Source organism: Hemitrygon akajei, chromosome 6, assembly GCF_048418815.1.
Source record: "Hemitrygon akajei chromosome 6, sHemAka1.3, whole genome shotgun sequence".
Lineage (NCBI taxonomy): Eukaryota > Metazoa > Chordata > Chondrichthyes > Myliobatiformes > Dasyatidae > Hemitrygon > Hemitrygon akajei.
This window is the reverse complement of record NC_133129.1, coordinates 181,520,277-181,540,574: the sequence shown is the minus strand read 5'-3', so window position 1 is coordinate 181,540,574 and position 20,298 is coordinate 181,520,277. Positions and strand designations below refer to the sequence as shown.

Below are 20,298 nucleotides of genomic sequence, written 5' to 3'. Positions count from 1 at the left end.
CAGCAGGACAGGCAGCATCTATGGAGAGGAATAAATAGACGATGTTTCAGGCTGAGACAATTCATCATGTGATATGCCTTCTTTACCAACTGATCAATAAACAGGAATCAAATATATTCACTGTATACATTTCCACGTATTAGGAATTTGCTGTGGTGTGTTGGTTGGGGTATGACATGCAACCAAAAAAAACAACATTGAACATGAATATATCTAAATATGAATAAAGAATTATATTAAAATACAACTAGACTTAAAGTTCAGGTATGGATTAAAAAGTGCATAAATACATAATTAAATAAAAAATACCCACACGTATTCACATTCACAATGTAAACAGCATAATAAACAGGGACACACACAAAATACTGGAGGAATTAGGCAGATCAGGCAGCATCTGTGGAAAAGAGTAAACGGTTAACATTTCAGGCCAAGGTCCTTCTTCCAGATTGGAAAGGAAGGGAGAAGACACCTTAACAAAAGTTGGGGTGACAAGTAGGAGGATAACTAGAAGGTGATAGGTGAAGCCAGGTGGGTGGGAAAGGTAAAGAGCTGGAGAGGAAGGAATCTGATGGGAGAGGATTGTGGTCCACAGGAGAAAGAGAAGGAGGAGGGGATCTGGTGGAGGTGATAGGCAGGCGAGAAGAAGAGGTAAGAGGGCAGAGTAGTGACAAGAAGAAGAGGGGAGATGGAGAGGGAGGGAGTTTTTTTTTTAACCAGAAAGAGAAATTGATATTCATGCAATCAGGTTGGAATATAAGGTGTTGGTCCTCCATCCTGAGGGTGGCCTTAACTTGGCATCATGGACCATCGTGTCAGGGAATCGGAATTAAAATATTTGGCCACTGGGATGTTCAGCTTTTGGTGGATAGAGTGGAGGTACTCAATGAAGCACTTGACAATAGATCTCACCATGCTTTTACTAAATAAAGTGGTTAAAAGTATTGACAGTGCAGTACATTGATGGGAGCAATAGATTAAGAAGAATGGGGAGCCTAACTACAAACTGCATGGGGGAAGAAACTTCACAGGTAGTGTGAAATTTTTGTCTTATTAGCCCTATTGCTTTCGGCAAAGACAATTTGCAGGTTGAGTGGTATCTGCAATGATCTTTCCAGCCTGCTTCTTTGTCCTGGACACATTCAATGGCCACTCTGCAGAGACACAAGTTTAACATGGAAGCTGCTCCTGTGAGAAGAGGAGAAATGTGATCTCCTGCCACTTCGACCGTACCGCACGTAGCTGCAGTGTTAATAGCGACGCCTTACCGTCTGAGGGATGGTGCTGGCATCGGGGCATTCCGAGGAGGAACAGGAGGCGGAGAGCCAACAGACATTTCAGGAAGCTGGGAATATCTGTATGCCTGGAAGAATTTGAGAAGAAAATCAAAATTAAACCATTCTCATTCCATCTGCAACAACGCCCCCCCCCCCCCCCACCACCCTTCCTACCTCAGCAAATATTTATTCTCATGCAAAACTCTAACAAGACCTTAAACACAAGAGACGCTGGAAACCCAGAGATACACACACAAAATGCTGGGGGAGCTCAGCAGGTCAGGCAGCATCTATGGAGAGAATTACAGAGTCAACATTCTAGCCTGAGACCCTTCATCAGTGTTGGTGAAAATGTGGGGGAATGGCATTGCTCTGAGGGCTGGCATAGACCTAATAGGCCGAATGGCACAAGGAAAACTGAAAATAAAATTGGAATTGGTTTATTATTGTCACATGTACTGTGATACAGTGAAAAGTTTGTCTTGTACACAGTTCAGAATAATCAGATCATTACAACATTGTATTGAGGTAAAGTACTGTGCAAGATTCTTGGGTACCCTAGCTATATATATGTGCCTAGGGCATTTTCACTATTCTGCACTTGTCAATGTGGCGGGAGCAAAGGATGTTGGCAATAGAAAGCAGGGAGCGCCATGGGAGGGGTGTGAGACAGGTAGCAGAGGAGTCCCAGGGGAGGGAGGTGGTGCAGTTGCAGGAACACCCACCCCTGAGACAGCAGGCAAGCTCAAATGAGATTCCAAACAATTGGTTTATTGATCATTTACAGTATGTCTCTCTGGTGTTTCCCACTCCCTCCCCTCTCCCTTCCCCTTTTCCCAACCATGATTCCCCTCTCCCTGCCCCCTTCCCACTCAGTCCACAATAGAGACCCAGATCACAATCAGGTTTATCATCACTCACACATGGCAGGAAATGTGTTCTTTTTTTGCGACAGGAGTACAGTGCAATATATAAAATTACTACAGTACTGTGCAAAAGTCTTCAGCACCCTCGCTATATATGTGTGTCTAAGGCTTTTGCACAGTATCGTAGAACAAGGTCAAACAATAACAATGCAGAATAAGTTTGCATAGGAAGTACAGTGCAGATAAACCATGTGAGTCACAATGAGATCAGGAGTCTATCTTATCGCACGGGGGGCAATCAGATATCAGCAGAGTAGGAGATGTCTTTGAGCCTGTGATATGTGCTTTCATCTGCCTGATGGGAGAGGGGGAAAGTGAGAATGTCCAGAGTGGGTGGGGTCTTTAATTTTGTGGGGTCTTTATTCATGGTAACTGCCCCAAAGGTTCATGATGTATAAATTAACCAATAAACTTGGATCTTGAATCTTCTCAATATCCTTGAATAATAGACCTATTCAGGTCACCTTCAACCTTAACAGCTCAGTTGTTTTGGGAAGGTTTCAGATTTTTCCACTTTTGTGCAAGCTGTCCCAAAGCTCCAGAGATCACTGTTCAATCCTGAGAGCTGGTACTGTCTGTGTGGAGTTTGCATGTTCTCCCTGTGATCGTGTGAGTGCCCCGGTTCCCCACCCACCCCACATACCAAAGGCATTCAGATCAGTGGGATGCTGGCCACTGTAAATTGCCCCTAGTGTATGGAAGAGGGAGTGGATAGGAATGTGGGGAAAATTAAATGGGATTGCTGTAAATGGGAGCTCAGAGGTGGGTGTTGTGACATCGGGCTAAAGGCCTGCTTCCTTATGTGTCTCTGTGCTTAGTCGCCCTCTTCTCATTGCTACCATCAAGGAGGAACAAAGTTCCCTCTAGATTTTTTACAGCCCCATGAACCACCCATTGCTCTTTACAGGAAATTTTTACATAGCCTGAAAAAAGTGTGCAGCATTTTAAATGTGTTTTTTTTGTAATGTGCATACCATGAACATTTAGAATGAAATACTGATTTTACTTATTAATTTCAGGGTATGATGAAGTACAGTACAAAAGAACGTTTTTCATGTTTCGTAATCGTTTAAACTTCAACAGCACTGGCGTTCATTGGGCCCACAGTTTATTAGCAGTGAGCTGCCCACTTCCGTTCTGTGTTTATTGTTACAATTTGGAACTCAGACCACTATGTTCAAGAATAGTTACTACCCCACAACCATCAGGCTGTTGAACAAAAGGGGATAACTACACCTAATTGCTCATCTATTGAAATGCTCCCACAACTAATGATCTCACTTTAAGGACTCTTTATCTTGTTATTTCAGGCTCTCATTATTTAGTATTATTTATTTATATTTGCATTTGTACAGTTTGTTGTCTTCTGCACTCTGAAGGATCTTTTATTGATCCTGCTTATAGTTACTATTCTATAGATTTGCTGAGAATGCCCACAGGAAAATGAATCTCAGAGTTGTATGTGGTGACATATATGGACTCTGATAATAAAAATTTACTTTGACTTTGACTTTAACAGTGTTGTAACTTGAAACACTGAATGTAACTACATTGAAACTTTAAAATGTTTTGAAATAAAATTTGTGGCGCATTTTTATTTAGAAAATTTATGGATCATATTTATTAACATAATTAATTACAGGGTAATTATAGGGTATTTACAGGGTAATAATATTAACATACATTATTATGTTATATATTAACATATATTATTATGCCTCACTATAGGAAGGCTGTGGAAACCATAGAAAGGGTGCAGAGGAGATTTACAAGGATGTTGCCTGGATTGGGGAGCATGCCTTATGAGAATAGTTTGAGTGAACTCGGCCTTTTTTCCTTGGAGTGATGGAGGATGAGAGGAGACCTGATAGAGGTGTAAAAGATGATGAGAGGCATTGATCGTGTGGATAGTCAGAGGCTTTTTCCCAGAGCTGAAATGGCTAATATGAGAGGGCACAGTTTTAAGGTGCTTGGAAGTAGGTACAGAAGAGATGTCGGGGTAAGTTTTTTTACACAGAGAGTGGTGGGTGCATGGAATGGGCTGCTGGCAGAGGCAGAAACGATAGGGTCTTTTAAGAGACTCCTGGACAGGTACATGGGGCTCAGAAAAGTAGAAGGCTATGGGTAACCCTAGGTAATTTCTAAGCTAAGGACATGTTTGGCACAGCTTTGTGGGCCAAAGGTCCTGAATTGTGCTGTAGATTTTCTATGTTTCTATAAATTTCACAATTATGTCAGCATAATTTCCAAATTAAAGAAAATGAAAGACCAGCTGTGCGGGAGCATTTCAATTATTGCATGGCCGTGCACCCACACAGCTTAGAGGGAACAGTGGGGGAGGAGGCACAGGAGCCTTGAAGACACACAATCAGTGCTTTAGGAACAGCCTCTTCCCTCTGCCATCAGATTTCTGAATGGACAATGAACCCATGTACACTACCTCACTATTTTACTTTTATTTTGCTCTTTCTTTGCATTAATTATTTAATTTAAATATACTGTACATATATATATACATAATGTGATGTTGTAATCTATAGTTTTTTATTATGTATTGCAATGCACTGCTGCTACAGAACACCATATTACACAACATATGCCAGTGCTATTAAACCTGAATCTGTTGAATGGCGGCATGAATGCTAAGATTCTACCTTAATGTGCTTTGCTCCATCACTGAGGAAGGATATTTCTCACTGTACATTTGAAACAGCTCATTAAGAATCCAAGTTCCTGTTAACCTTTACCAATTTTTATCGATGAGGCACTGAGGGCGTCCTGTCCAGACACTTCACGGCCTGGTACGGCAACTGCTCTGCCCATGACCACCAGAAACTGCAGAGAGTTGTGGACACAGCTCAGCACCTCACAGGAACCAGCTTCCCCCTACGGACTCTGTGTACCCTTCCCACTTCTCATCCACTCACCCCAGACATTCCCCCCTCTTCCATCGAGCAGAAGTTACAAAAATCTGAAAGCACATACCACCAGACTCAAGGACAGGTTCAGTTCCACTGTTAAAAGATGATTGAATAGTTCTTTACTACAATGAGATGGGACTCTTGACCTCAAAACCTATTTTGTTATGAGCTTGCACCTTGTGGTTTATCTGCACTGCACCTTCGCTGTAATTTTATTCCGCATTGTTATTGTTTTACCTTGGAAATATGATAGATTGTGTAACGCCCCCAGGCCGGGACCTAGGTGCTGACTACCTCATTAATGAAAATGTGACAAAAGAAACTAACTCGCTTGGACACAGCTTTACCCTATGTGTTCAGTGTGAGTTACCAGCCAGTTGAAAATGAGGATGATACTGTATGAATAATTAGACAGGAGTGTTGCAAACTGTGGCAAGCTCATTCTATTATAATTGTTCTCCTTCTCCGTAGCTGTTGCACTTTATTCTGCATTATTACTGTTTCACCTCGCTTTACCTCCAGGCACTGTGGAATGATCTGATCTGTATGGACAGCATGCAAGACAAACTTTTCACTGTATCTCCATACATATGACAATAATAAACCAATAACAATACCATATTTCCTTCTGCCCTTCAGCCCATCAGCTCTATGCTAGATTTCAGAGCATTGCTATTCCACCCCACCCCCTTTCATCAGTCCTGATGAAGGGTCTCAGTCTAAAGCAACTGCTGAGTTCCTCCAGCATTGTGTGTGTGTTACTGTTTATCCCTCGGGTTGGGTGAGTCTAGAAATAGGCTTAGAGTGAAAGGTGAAATATTTAGGGGGAATCTCAGGGGGATCTTCTTTCTTTCTTTCTTTATTTTTTTTTATTTAGCATGGTCCCAGGTCCTTTCAGCCCAAAGAGGCTGTAAAGCTCAATTACACCGATGTGACCTACGAACCAGCAAGACTATGGAACATCGGAGGAAACCAGAGCACCCCGAGGGAACCCACGCAGTCACGGGGAGAAAGTACAAACTCCTCTCAGACAGGGGCAGGAACTAAGCCAGAGTCTCTGGCGCTGTAATAGTGTTACCCTGCTACACTAACTGTCTTCGCCACCCATGTGGCTGGAACAAGCTGCCAGCATAAGTGGTGGCGAAGGGTCTCGGCCTGAAACGTCGACTGTACTTCTCCCTATAGATGCTGCCTGGCCTGCTGTGTTCCACCAGCATTTTGTGTGTGTTGTTTGAATTTCCAGCATCTGCAGATTTCCTCGTGTTTGCAGCATAAATGATGGATGTGGTTTCAATTATAATATTTAAGAGAAGTTTAGATAGGTGCATGGATTAGAGGAGTATGGCCCTGATGCAGGCTGATGTGATTTGGAAGAAAAATGGATTGGCATGGACCAGATGGGCTGAAGGGCCTGTTTCTGCACTACAGTGCTTTCTAATGGTGAGAGTGTGGATGGGATACTCACAGGTCGTGGTAGACTGTACTGACACACCTCCTGGCCGTGCGTGGGCACCCACTGAAGCCCAGCTCTGGATCTACTCATAGTGCCCGGGGCACTGGTGACCAGCTCGGTATAGGGTAACGGTTGCCCCATGGCACAGTGGACCTGGTGCCGGCCGTGAGAGACCCTTCCCGTCGATGCCAGGCTGAACGCCTCCTCTAGCAACTGATGCATGTGCTGCCGGACCTCGTCAATCGATGGCTGGGAGCTGAGGGTCGAGGATTCCGAGTGACCCTTGGCCTGCCTCAGCCTGGCTGCATTCCGAGGCTCTGTTACCCGGTCCACGTTGGTCTCTTCTATCAGCTCAGGCTCCGTCTTTTAACAGAAAAAATAACGAGGCAGAAAGAATGTCAACACACTCACTGATATTTGTATTTTTTACCTCCAAAACACTCAGTAAAATAAAAACAATTCTGCAGAAAGTGTAGACTCAGATAACCCAATGATGGGCACCAGCCTCCCCACCATCGAGAACATCTTCAAGAGGCAATGCCTCAAAAAAAGCATCAATCATCATGAAAGAGGCCCAGTACCTGGGACAAGCCCGCCTCTCATTTATTGCCATCAGGGAGGAGGTACAGGAACCACTCAACATGTTAGGAACTGCTCTTCCTCTCCATCATCATATTACTTAATGGTCCGTGAACCCAACAACAATATCTTTCTAGGAATTTCTAGGAAATTCCAAAGCCCTCTTCTTAGGCAGGAAGTACAGGAGCTTGAAGATCCACATTTTTAAGGACAGCTTCTTCCCCTCCGCTATCAGATTTCTGAACAATCCATAAATCCTTGAACATTACTGCAGTCTACCATCACTTCAGGAATTGTATGTGGACAGAAGAAAGAAGTGGGCAGGAAAACAATCATTGCGGACAGTACCCACCCTGCAAACTGCCCTTTCCAACTACTCCCTGCTGGATAGCACAATCGGGCTATTAAAACAAATACTTCCCACCATCTTAAATGTATTTTCCCTCAGGCAGTCAATCTGATCAACCATTCTAATAATACCCCTGCCCCATCAATTTTTAACCAAGTCACTGCACTGTAAACACTTCAAACCACTTTTTACAATGCTGATACATTCAGCCAGGGTGGAACTGTGAAGCAGACTTGATGGACTGAAGGGTTTATTTCTGCTCCTGCACCTTATGGTCTCATGGTCTAAATGCATGCTGGTATTTGAGTAATTATGTACACTTTATTCCATATCCATACTGTAATATCTAACTTTATTTTATATAACTCTTTATTCTTTATAAATGTTGAATGTTGTTGCTCCCTGCTGCATGTTGCGCCCTGACTAACACACCATAGCAATTTCCTAATACACGTACATTGAGAGGCCACTTTATTAGGTACACCTGCAAATATCTAATCAGCCAATCATGTGGCAGCAACTCAATGCATAAAGGCATGTTGACGTGGTCAAGAAGTTCAGTTGTTGTTCAGACCAAACCTCAGAATGAGGAAGAAATGTGATCTAAGTGACTTTTACTGTGGAATGCCTATTGATGTCAGACAGGGTGGTTGGAATGTCCGAGATTTTCATGCACACCAGTCTCCAGAGTTTACAGAGGATGGTGCAGAAAACAAAAAAAAATATCCAGTGACCATAACAACGTGTTACAACAGTGGTGTGCAGAAAAGCATCTCTGAATGCACAACATGTTGAACCTTGAAGTGGATGAAGTTCAGCAGCAAAAGGCCATGACCATACACTCAGTGGCCATTTTATGAGAAGCAGGAAGTACCTAATAAAGTGACCACCGAGTGCATATACTGAATAAAGTTCATCCTTCATCCCCGTTGATGAGGAGTCGAAGATGGTAATGTGTAGGGCTACAGATCAAGAGTCAGGAAAAACAATGCCACCCTGGTTAGCATGGTCACGATGGGCAGAAAAGCCTCCAATCTGTGCATATTTGGAACTGATTTGCACCGTTGTAAGTGTGTTGAGCCCACATATTGCACTGAGTAAGTCAGCCTTGATAGTTAGATTGAGTTTCTGGGATGCAACTTAAATCATAGAGTTCTACAGCAGGGAAACAGGCCCTTTGGCCCAACTCATCCATGCCAGCCAAAGGGCCTATCTGAGCCTGTGTTTGGCCCATGTTCCTCCAGTGCATAGTGTATTTATTATCAAAGTACGTATACGTCACTAGATACAACCCTGAGACTCAATTTATTGCAGACATTCACAGAAAATGCAAAAAAACAAAAAAAAAACAAGCAAAATCATAATAATAAATAAATAAGCAGTAAGTATCAAGAACATGAGATGAAGAGAGCTTGAAGGTGTTGTGTGAACAGTTCAGTAATAGGGCGAGTAAAATTGAGTGAAGTTATCCCCCCGGTTCAAGATCCTGATGGTTGAGCGGGAATAACTGTTCCTGAATCTGATGACGTGATTCCTGAGGCTCCTGAAACTTCTCTCTGATGGCATCAGCAAGAAGAGAGTATGTCCTGGGTGGTGGGGGTCTCTGATGATGGATGCTGCTTTCCTGCAACAATGCTCCATGTAGATGTGCTCATTGGTGGGGAGGACTTCACCCATGATGGACCGGGCTGTATCCATTACATTTTGTAGGTTTTTCCATTCAAGGGCATTGGTGTTTCCATGCCAGCCTGTAATGTAAACAGTCAATATACTCTCCACCGCACATTTATAAAAGTTTGTCAAAGTTTTAGATGTCACTCCAAATCTTTGCAAGCTTCTAAAGAAGTAGAGTTGCTGCCGTGCTTTCTTCATAATTGCACTTTTTTGAACTACTTTTTTAACTTAACTACATAATAACAGTTTTCGATTATTATGTATTGCAAAGAATTGAAAATACACTTGGACTAAGATGTTAACTGTCCTGTGCTATCACCAGTGGGATCATCAGTTGATCTGCCACCTGTCTTCAGGCGTTTCGGCCCGCTTATGATCAAGACTCCCTCGAGGTGGTGGGCCGGCAATGCTAAAGTACCACCTCCCACTGATGAGCTTAACAACTTGGCATCTGCCTCCATCAGAGTTGCTGGTCGCTTCCATCCAACAGATAGTCTACTCTTCAGGTGTCTATGCAACTACTGAAGAGATAAAAAGATGGTTACATTGTCTGACTGTCTGCCCCTCTGGATGTACTTAATCCACACCCATGATGATCCTGTCTCTGCTGCCTCAGCTACAGCCCTGCTGGTTGACTTGATCTCTCTTCTAGTAAAGCCAAGATCACACAGCCACTTCTGGAAAGTGAACGCAATAAAGCCACGGCAGCCTACTTCGAATGGATAGCATGAGACCTTCCACCCTCTGTCTCTGCACTCTGATCTTAATTCTGCATATTTGATTAACTTGCGCTCATGGGCTTCATCGATGTTGTCTTCCCAGGGGACTGTGAGTTCACCAATAACCACTTCTCTACTGGCGTCAGACCATACGATGTACTGTGGCCGCAAAAATAACAAATTTCAAGACATATGCCTGTGATATTAAACCTGATTCTGATTTTGACTTACGTGCTAGGCTCAGGAAAAATCCTCTGGAATGATAAACACCAAGGAAATTCGTTGCTGACCCTCTCCACATCTGAACCCCTGATAAGGATTGGCTCATGGACATCTGGTTTCCTCATTCCAAAGTCAACAATAAACTCCTTGGTGTTCTTGACATTGGGTGAGAGGTTGTTGTAGCACCACTCAGCCAGATTTTCAATCTTCCTCACATATGCTGATTCATTACTGCCGTTGATTCAGCCAACAACAGTGGTGTCATCAGTAAACTTAAATATGGCATTGGAATTGTGCTTAGCCTCACGGTCATAAGTACAAAGCAAGTAGAGCAGGGGGTCTACTGTGTTGATGGAGCTTGTGGGGAGGATGCTGTTGCCAATCCAAACTGACTATTGTCTGCAAGTGAGGAAATCAAGGATCCAATTGCACAAAGAGGTATTGAGACCAAGGTTTTGAAGTTTATTTATTAGTTTTAAGGGGGAGTCTAGGACCAGATGGTACAGCCTCAGAAAAGAGGGACATTACTAATTTAGGACAGAGAAGAGAAGGGATTTCTTTAGCCAGAAAGAGGTGAATCTATGGAATTCATTACCACAGACGAATGTAGAAGCCAAGTCATTAAGTATATTTAATATTAACAGTTTCTTGATTAGATTGGGCAACAAAGGTTACAAGAAGGCAGGACAATAGGGTCAAAAGGGAAAATAAATCAGCCATGATGGAATGGTGGAGAAGACTCAATGGGCCAAATGGCCCAATTCTGCTCCTATGTCCTGTGGTCTTAATACTAGCCCACTAACTAAATGGGGCCAGCTTTATCCCTCTAAACCTTTCCTATCACAAGCATTTGTCTAAGCGTCTTCTCAGTGCTGAGTATGAAGTGATCAGATTGAGAAAAGTTTTTGAGAGAAGGTGCCTAGCAAACCTTTCAGAATTAGAAACAGGTTTATTATCATTGATGAATGTGGTGAAATGTGTTGTTTTGTGGCAGCAGTGCAGTGCAAGAGAGAAAAATAACCATAATTTACAAAAAAAATTAATAGTGCACAAGACGGATGGTGAGGTAGTGGGGGTAGGAGTGTTCTTCCCTATCCAGGAACCTACCATAATATTTTGTAAAGATGTAATTGCAGCTGCCTCTACCACTTCCCCTAGCAACTCATTCCACACATCCATCACCCTCTTTGTTTAAAACCTCTTCTTTGGGTCACCTTTAAATTTCACCCCTCTCACCTTGAACCTTTGCCCTCAAGTTTTAGACTCTATCACCATGGGTAAAAAAAAACTTTGACTATTTATGGCATTATACACCTCATAGATTTCTGCTTGCCTATCTGAGCTGGTCTCACTTGCCTGTGTTTGACTCATATACTTCTAAACCATTCCTGTTCATGTAAGGTTTATAAGAGTGCCTTTCAGCCTGTGTTTTCTTCAGGGAAAACAGTTCTCTGACTCTAAACCAACAGAAACAGACAATTCAACCAGACAGATGCCACCAACTACCCTGGTCCAATCCAATATTCAATGTTCAAAGTAAACTTATTATCGAAGTACATATATATCATCATATACAACTTGAGATTCACTTTATTATGGGCAATCACAGAAGAACAAAGAAATACAATGTTTACACTGTGGTTCTGTGGCTCAGAGGGAAAGAAGAGAAAAGGAGTGCACTCGTGTATAAGGGATTCCATATTTAGAGGAACAGACAGGAGATTCTGTGGATGTGAAAAAGATACACAGATGGTATTTTGCCTCCCAGGTGCCAGGGTCAAGGATGTCTTGGATCGGGTCCACAGAATTCTAACAGGTGAGGGCAAGCAGCCAGAAGTCATGATACATATTGGTACCAAAAACCTGCAGAGAGAAAGTGGTCCTGACAAGAGAATTTAGGGACTGAGGTAGAAAGCTGAATAGCAGGACCTCCAGGGTAGCAATCTCTAGATTATTGGCAGTGCCATGAGCCAGTGAGAGTGAAAATAGGGTGATTAGGCAGAATGTATGGCTGAAGAATTGGTGCAAAGAGGCAGGGGTTCAGATTTCTGGATCATTGGGATCTTTTTTAGGGAAGGCTGAAGATGGGGCTGTTGGTATACTACTGAATGCAGCGTGTAGTGATATTAGTTGGAAGGGCAGGCAGATGATAGGGCAATATTGCAGAGAAAGAGAGTGAGGGGATAAGTTGAAGTGTAGCATGGGGGCAAAATCAAAAAGTGTGACAAATACAGGATGGAAGGTGTTATATTTAAATGTGCACAGTATACAGGATACAGTAGATGATCATGTAGTGCAGTTAGAGATTGGCAAGTATGACATTGTGGACATCACGGAGTAATGGCTGAACAAAGATCACAGTTGGGAGCCTACAGCCCAAGGATACACATTGTATTAAAAGCACAGGCAGGTCGGCAGAGGGGGTGGGCTGGCAATGTTGGTAAAAAATTAAATCAAACCCTTAGAAAGACATACCATAGGATCGGAAGATGTAGAATCCTTGTGGGTAGAGTTAAGAAATAGCAAGCATAAAAAGACCCTGATGGAAGTTATATACTCTGAACAGTAGTTAGGATGGGGGACATACATTACAACAGGAGATAGAAAAGGCATATCAAAAGGGCAACGTTATGACAGTGATAGGGGATTTCAATATGCAGGCAGACTGGAAAAATCAGGTTAACGCTGGATCCCAAGAGAACAAATTTCTAGAATGAGATGATTTTTTAGAGCAGCTCATGGTTAAGCCCACTAGAGGATCAGCTATTTTGGTCAGGGTTTGTTCAATGAACCAGAATTGATCAGAAAGCTTAGGGTCAAGGAACCCTTAGGAGTTAGAGATCATATTATGTTAGAATTCACCCTGCAGTTTAAGGGGGAGAAGCTGAAGCAGATGTATCAGTATTACTGTGGAGTAAAGGGTATTACAGAGGCATGAGAGAGGAGCTGGCCAGAGTTGATTTGAAGGAAACACTAGCAGGGAAGACAGCAGAACATCAATGGCTGAAGTTTCTGCAGGCAATTCAGAAGGGGCAGGATAGATACATCCCAAAGATGAAGAAGTATTCCAAAAGGAGGACGAGGCACTGTGGCTGATAAGGGAAGCCAAACCAACTTAAAAGCAAACCAAAGAGCATATAATAGAGCAAAAATTAGTGAAAAATTAAGAGGATTGGGAAACTTTTAAAAAACAACAGAAGGCAACTAAAAAGCCGTAAGGAGGGAAAAGATGAAATATGAAGGAAAGCTTGCCAATAATATCAAAAAGGATGCCAAAAGTTTTCTTCAGATATGTCAACAGTAAATGAGAAGCAAAAGTAGATATTAGACTGCTGGAAAATGACACTGGAGGACACTGGAGTGGTAGTAACAGGGGACAAAGAAATGGTGGAGGAACTGAAATGTGTTTTGCATCAGTCATCACTGTGGAAGACTCTAACAGTATGCCAGAAATTTGAAAGATGTCAGGGAGAAGAATTGAGTGCCATTGCTAATACCTAGGAGAAGGTGCTTGGGAAAGCTGACATGTCTGAAGATAGATAAGTCACCAGGACCAGATGGACTACACCCTAGGGTTCTGAAAGAGGTGGCTGAAGAGATTATGGAGGCATTGATAATGATCTTTCACGAATCACTGGATTCTGGAATAGTTCCAGAGGACTGGAAAATTGCAAATGTCACTCCAGTCTTTAAGAAGGGAGGGACGCAGAAGAAAGGGAAGTATAGGCCAGTTAGCCTGAACTCAATGCTTGGGAAGATATTGGAATCCATTATTAAGGACGAAGTTTCGGGGTACTTGGAGGCACATGATAAAGTAGACAAAAATCAGCACGGTTTCCTTAAGTGAAAATCTTGTCTGACAAATCTCCCGGAATTCTTTTAGGAAATAACATACAGGATACAAAAAGGAGAGTCAGTGGATATTGTTTACTTGGATTTTCAGAAGGGCTTTGACATGGTGCCACACGTGAGGCTGATAGAATATTGGCTGACTGGCAGGAGGCAAAGAGCAGCAGAGGATGCTGCCATAACTTTATAATAATTTTATGCAGAGACTTAGAATTAATATGAATTATGAAAACAGTGGAATAAAAATGGAACAATGAAGTAGTGTAACACACACAAAATGCTGGAACTCAGCAGGTCAGGCAGCATCTATGAAAGTGAATAAACAGCCTGATTGGCTGCTGGTGACTATAGTGATCCACGTGGGTTGGTGTTGGGACCACTTCTTTTCATGTTATATATCAATGATTTGAAAGACAGAATTGATGGCTTTGTGGCCAAGTTTGAGCACAACATTAAGATAGGTGGAGGGGCAGGTAGTGTTGAGGAAGTAGGGTGTCTGCAGAAGGACTTAGACAGATTGGGAGTATGGGCAAAGAAGTGGCAGGTGGAATATATTATAGGGAGGTGCATGGTCATGCACTTTGGTAGAAGGAATAAAGGGGAAGACTATTTTCTAAGTGGGGAGAAAATTCCAAAATCAGAGGTGAGGATTGCCACAGACAGCAGAGCAAGACAATTCCTTGAGTATATTCAAAGCGGAGGTTGATGGGTTCTTGGTTAGTAAGGGTGTCAAAGATTACAGGGAGAGTGCAGGAGAATGAGTTTGGAAGGGATAATAAATCAGCCATGAATGAATGACATGATGGACCGAATGGCTTAACTGTGCTCCTATGTCTCATGTCTTACAATAGAATCAATAAAAAAGTAAACACAAAAACTGACAGGCAACTGATGTGCAAATTAAAAAAACAAATAACAGTAGCAATAAATAAATAAAATCTACTGAGAACATGAGTTGTTGAGTCATTGAAAGTGAAACCAAATTTCCCTCGGGATCAATAAAGTATGTCTGTCTGTCTGTCTGAGTCCACAGGTTGTGGAATCAGTTCAGAGTTGAGGTGAGTGAAGATATCTATGCTGGCTCAGGGCCTGTTGGTTTTAGGGTAATAACTGCTCCTGAACATGGAGGTGAGGGTCCTGAAGCTTCTGTACCTCCTGCCCAATGGACACCATGAGAAGAGAGCATGGCCTGGACGGTGGAGGTCCTTGATGATGGATGCTGCTTTCTTGTGGCAGCATTCTTTGTAGATGTGCTCAATGGTGGGGAGGGCTTTTCTTGCGATGGTCTGGGCCACTTGGCCTCTTAAATTTGTTCTGCCTTTAAACAAGATCGTTGTGATTTCAATTCTACAGTCAGAATCAGAAACAGAATCAAAATCAAACTTATTATCACTAACTTACATGATATGATTTTGTTTTGTTCTGTAGCAGCAGTAATTTACTGTATTGTAAATTTCTGTCTTTGCACATAAAATTACTATAAATTACCACTGCCATAAATTTCTGGTCATTTTCTGCAGACATAGAATTATTATGAATTATGAAAATAAATAAATAGTGGAATAAAACTAGAATAATGAAGTAAGGTAACACACAAAAAATGCTGGAGAAACGCAGCAGGTCAGGCAGCATCTATGAAAATGAATAAACAGTCAATGATTTGGCTGAGATCCTTCATCAGAACTGTATATTCACTTCCACAGATGCAGCCTGACCTGCTAAGTTCCTCCAGCGTTTTGTTTGTGTTGCTCTAGATTTCCAGCTCCTACAGGATTTCTTGTCTTAATGAAGTACTGTTCATAGCTTCATGCACCATTCAGGAATCTAACGGCACAGCCTCAGAATATATTCCTTTTGAATAGAGATGGCGAGGAATTTCTTTTGCTGAAGGGTGGTGAATATGTGGAAATCATTGCCACAGCGTACATGGCTGTGGAGGCCAAGTAATATTTAAGTTGAAGTTGATAGGCTCAAGATTATTAAGGGTGTTAAAGGTTATCAGAATCAGGTTTAATATCATTGGCTTATGTTGTAAAATTTGTTGTTTTGCAGCAGCAGTACATTGCAATACATAATAATAAATCTGTAAATTACAGTAAACATATATATATTTAAGTTAAATTAAATAGGTAGTGCAAAATGAAAGAAAAAAAATGTAGTGTGGTCGTGTTCATGGGTTCAATGCCCATTCAGAAATCTGAGTGGAAGAAGCTATTCCTGAATCATTGAGTGTGTGTCTCCTTCCTGATGGTAGCAATGAGAGGAGGAAATGTCCTGGCTGACAGGTGTTCTTAACGACGGATGCCACCATTTTGAGGCACTGCTCCTTGAAGGTGTCCCGTATGCAGTGCAGACTAGTGCCCATGATGGAGATGACTGAGTTCACAACTTTTTGCAGTGGCCCAGGGAGACGGCAAGAGAATGGGTTTGAGGAGGAAAATAAATCAGCTATGATTGAATGGTGGAGCAGACCAGACTCGATAATCCAGATGGCCTAATTCTGCTTCTATGTTTTATGGAAATGTCAACTGTCCATCTTCCTCCATGAATGCTGCCTGATTTCCTGCAGTCTTTTGTGTGCGTTGCCTGGATATCCGGTTTATGATTTGTCCCTCCATAGATGCTGCCTCGCCCACTGAGTTCCTCCAGTTTTTTGTGTATTGCTCTATACTGTAAATGTAAATGCACCTTGCAATGAATGCCACATTGGAACTCAAATCATTATTGCTTGCCTCAACAGTACAGATTTCCATTACAAAGTGCCACCATCAATATTCGATTAACAAAAGCCTGGAACACTTTGCATTTTGAAAGCCTATTGATATCTGTAATTACCTCTTAACTGATTCCATTCTGTCAATGGCATGATTACAATGAATTCAAAGGGATAATGTCTTATACACAGATCTGTTGCCTTCAGGGCTCCAGAACATGTTGAAACTGGGGTTTCTAACAATGTCAAACCGGTGATTAGCCAGAACACTACTTATTTAGAGATACAGCTCAGAATAGGCCCTTCTGGCCCTTTGAGCCATGCCACTCAGCAATCCATCGATTTAACCTCAGCCAAATTACAGGACAATTTACCATGATGAATTAACCTTGCAGTCGGTACTTCTTTCACTTGTCAAAGGAAACTGGAGCACCCAGAGAAACCAAGCACACGTGGGAAGGAACGTAAAAACTTGCTTACAAAAAGGACACTGGAATTGTACTCCAAATTACGATGCCCCAAACTGCAATAGCGTTGTGCTAACCACTATGCTACTATGGCACCCCAACAAGACCACGTACTTAACAATCTAAACATAAAACCTTTTTGTGTCTGTTCTGCCATTCCACCATGGCTGATTAATTATCCCTCTCAATCCCATTCTCCTGCCTTCTCCCCGTATCCTTTGACGTGGACTAATCAAGAATCTATTAATCTCCACTTCAAATGTACTCAGTGACTTATCATCCACAGCCATATGTGGCAATGAATTCCACAGATTCACCACCCCCTGGCTAAAGAAATTGTGCCTCATCTCTGTTCTACGGGAAATTTCTTGTATTCCTGCCCTCTGGTCTGAGACACCCCACTAGAGTATACATCCTTTCCACATACACTTCATCTAATCCTTTCAATATTCAATCAGTTTTGCTGGAAAAATTCAATAGGTGGGCGGAAAGGAATTAATTTTCCAGAATCTGAATCCAAATTTAGTATCACAGGCGTACTACTGTCAATCGTGAAATTCATTCTTCATGGCAGCAGTACAGAGCAAGACAGAAAAAATACTATGTTACAAAACTAAGTAAATGGTGCAATAGACAAATAGTGAGGTAGTGTCCATGGGTTCAAAGACCATTCAGAAATCTGGTGGCGAAGAGGGGACGAAGCTGTCCCTGAAATGTTGAGTGTGTTTCTTCACACTCCTGTACCTCCTCCTTGATGGTAGCAATGAGAAAAGGGCATGTCATGGGTGGTGAGGGTCCATAATGATGGGTGGCACCTCCTTTTAAAGGTGTTATCAATGCTGGGGAAGTACGTGCTCATGATGAAGCTGGCTGAATTTGCAAACTTCTGCAGCTTTTTACTTTCCTGGGTGGCAGCCCGTCCTTACCAGGCAGTAATGCAACCAGTTGGAATACTCTCCACGGTACATCAGAAGAAATTTGTTAGAGTCTTTGATGACACCAGATTGTTGCTTGAGTTTCCAGCATCTGCAGCCTTGTGTCTCACCCACTGTGGACAACGTTTTGAGGGCTGGCACAGCTAGTAGAGTGGCTACTTCACGATTCCAGAGATATAGGTTCAATACCAACCTTTGTTGCTTTCTGTGTGGAGTTTGTACGTTCTATCTGTGAACGTGTGTTCTCCAGGTGCTCCAGTTCCTCCCACATCCCAAAAGTACGCAAGTTTATAGATTTATTGGCTGCTGTAAATTACCCCTAGAATTCAGGTGAGCAATAGAAACTAGTGATTGGAAATTAGAGTCACATAGCAGAGAAACAGGCTATTTGGCCTATCATGTACATGCTGACCTTTTGGTCTGTCTACACTCATCTCATTAGCCTGCATTAGGTTCATATCTTTCTATGCCTTGCCTATTTAAGTGTGTGTCTAAAGCCACCTCCTCTGGCAGCATGTTCTACATAACAACCACTCTCTGTGCAAAATCATCTCCCCTCAAACCCCTCTAAAACTCCTTTCTCTCACCTCAAACCTATGCCCTCTCGCTTTGCTATCCCTACCATGGGAGGAAGTTTTTGACTTTTTCCCAGGGGAAAGGAGTTCAAAACTAGGACGCACAGGTTTAAAGTGAGGGGGAGAGAGTTAAGGTGTCACAACCACAAATCCAGCAGCGCAGCAGATACAGCAATTGTGCTTGTGAATAAGCACATGTCAGCTAATTATTATTTCATTGTGATAGTATTTAACTCCATTCTTTCAGTCACAGTGCTTGTCTAGACTTGAACCCAGCACAGCAATGCTTCGCTGCCTGCTTGCATTCGGCCTTGCCTGAGAAAGAGAAATTGGACTGTCAAGTCAACTGACCCTGAAGACTAGCGGTATTCGTTTAATATTTAGTTGTTCCTTTCAGCCACAGTGTAGGCTTCATTTTCCATTTGAGTGTTTTAGCTAACAGCCCTGTTTGGCCTAGCGTTTATTGTTATCTTCTCCCTCAACTCTGTTCAGATTAAAGTCTGTGAACTATCGACCTGCTTCAGTGCCTCTCACTCCGCACTTAGACCATATCCGAACCTGGTGACATTAGGGGGACCTGAGGGGCAACTTCTTCACACAGGGGGTGGTAAGTGTATGAAGCAAACTGGAATGAGATATGTCTTTTGATTTTGTGTTTTATATTCTGCGCTTTCACTCATTTTTTTATGCTGCGTTTGCGTGCTGTTTTTTGGGGAAGGTGGGTTTGATGTTTGATATTTTTCTTTGAACGGGTTGGTTCCACCGTTCTTCTTTGTTTCACGACTGTGCGGAAGATGAATTTCAGGGCTGGATATAGGATACATATTTTGATAATAAATGCACTTTGAATCTTTGAGAGAGAGTGGTTGAGACAGGTACAATGACAACACACGCAAACTGCTGGAGAAACTCAGCAAAATTTATGTTGTCCCGTGTTACTGGGACTGTGCTACTCTGGATTTCTAGCATCTATGTTTACAATAACAACAGTTAAAAGAAATTTGGATGAGGATGTGGATAGGAGAGGATTAGAGGGACATGTGCCAAATCCGGGGAAATAGAGCGCACCTTAAATCAGCTGAGCATAAAGACCATTTTCCATGCTGTAATAGTTTACAACTCTCTAACAGTGTTCCATCATCGGACAGGCCCTATAACAGTTTAACTGAACTATCCATCTTGCCTGCTTATATGCCATTATGTCTGCTGAGTGCAAACGAGCTGTGCTGTCTGGCTGCACACCAAAAACTGACATAATTTGGAATCATCAATCTCTAGCGAATCAGTTTGGAATATCGTAAGGTGCTTCATCACTGGAAATTATTTCCCTCTGTCGAACAGGACAGGAATGTTCATCGGATAGTGTTTAGCCTTCCCTTGGCTACCGGTTAGACATTGAATGTCCATCAGCAACTGGCATGATCGATAGTGATGATTCATTCAATGGCAGACTTATAGAGCTAATACTATAAGGCTACAAGATCATAAGACATAGGAGAAGAATTAGGCCATTCAGCCCATTAAGTCTGCTCTGCCATTCCATCATGCCTGATTTATTATCCCTCTCAACCCCATTCTTCAGTCTTCTCCCCAAAACCTTTGACACTCTGACTAATGAAGAACTGATTAAGGTCCACTT

The 20,298-nt window shown here is 42.3% G+C and overlaps 1 protein-coding gene across 2 annotated transcripts in view; it reads right to left on the bottom strand.

Moving 5' to 3' along the window:
* kiaa1549la (KIAA1549-like a) overlaps positions 1-20,298 on the bottom strand; it is a 258,910-nt gene that overhangs the window by 36,072 nt on the left and 202,540 nt on the right. For both annotated transcript variants that reach the window (XM_073049878.1, XM_073049879.1), the window contains 2 exons: positions 6,590-6,940; positions 1,269-1,363 (listed from right to left, as the gene is read on the bottom strand). In XM_073049878.1, coding sequence (XP_072905979.1) covers positions 1,269-1,363; positions 6,590-6,940 — 446 coding nt within the window. The remainder of the gene's footprint in view (positions 1-1,268; positions 1,364-6,589; positions 6,941-20,298) is intronic.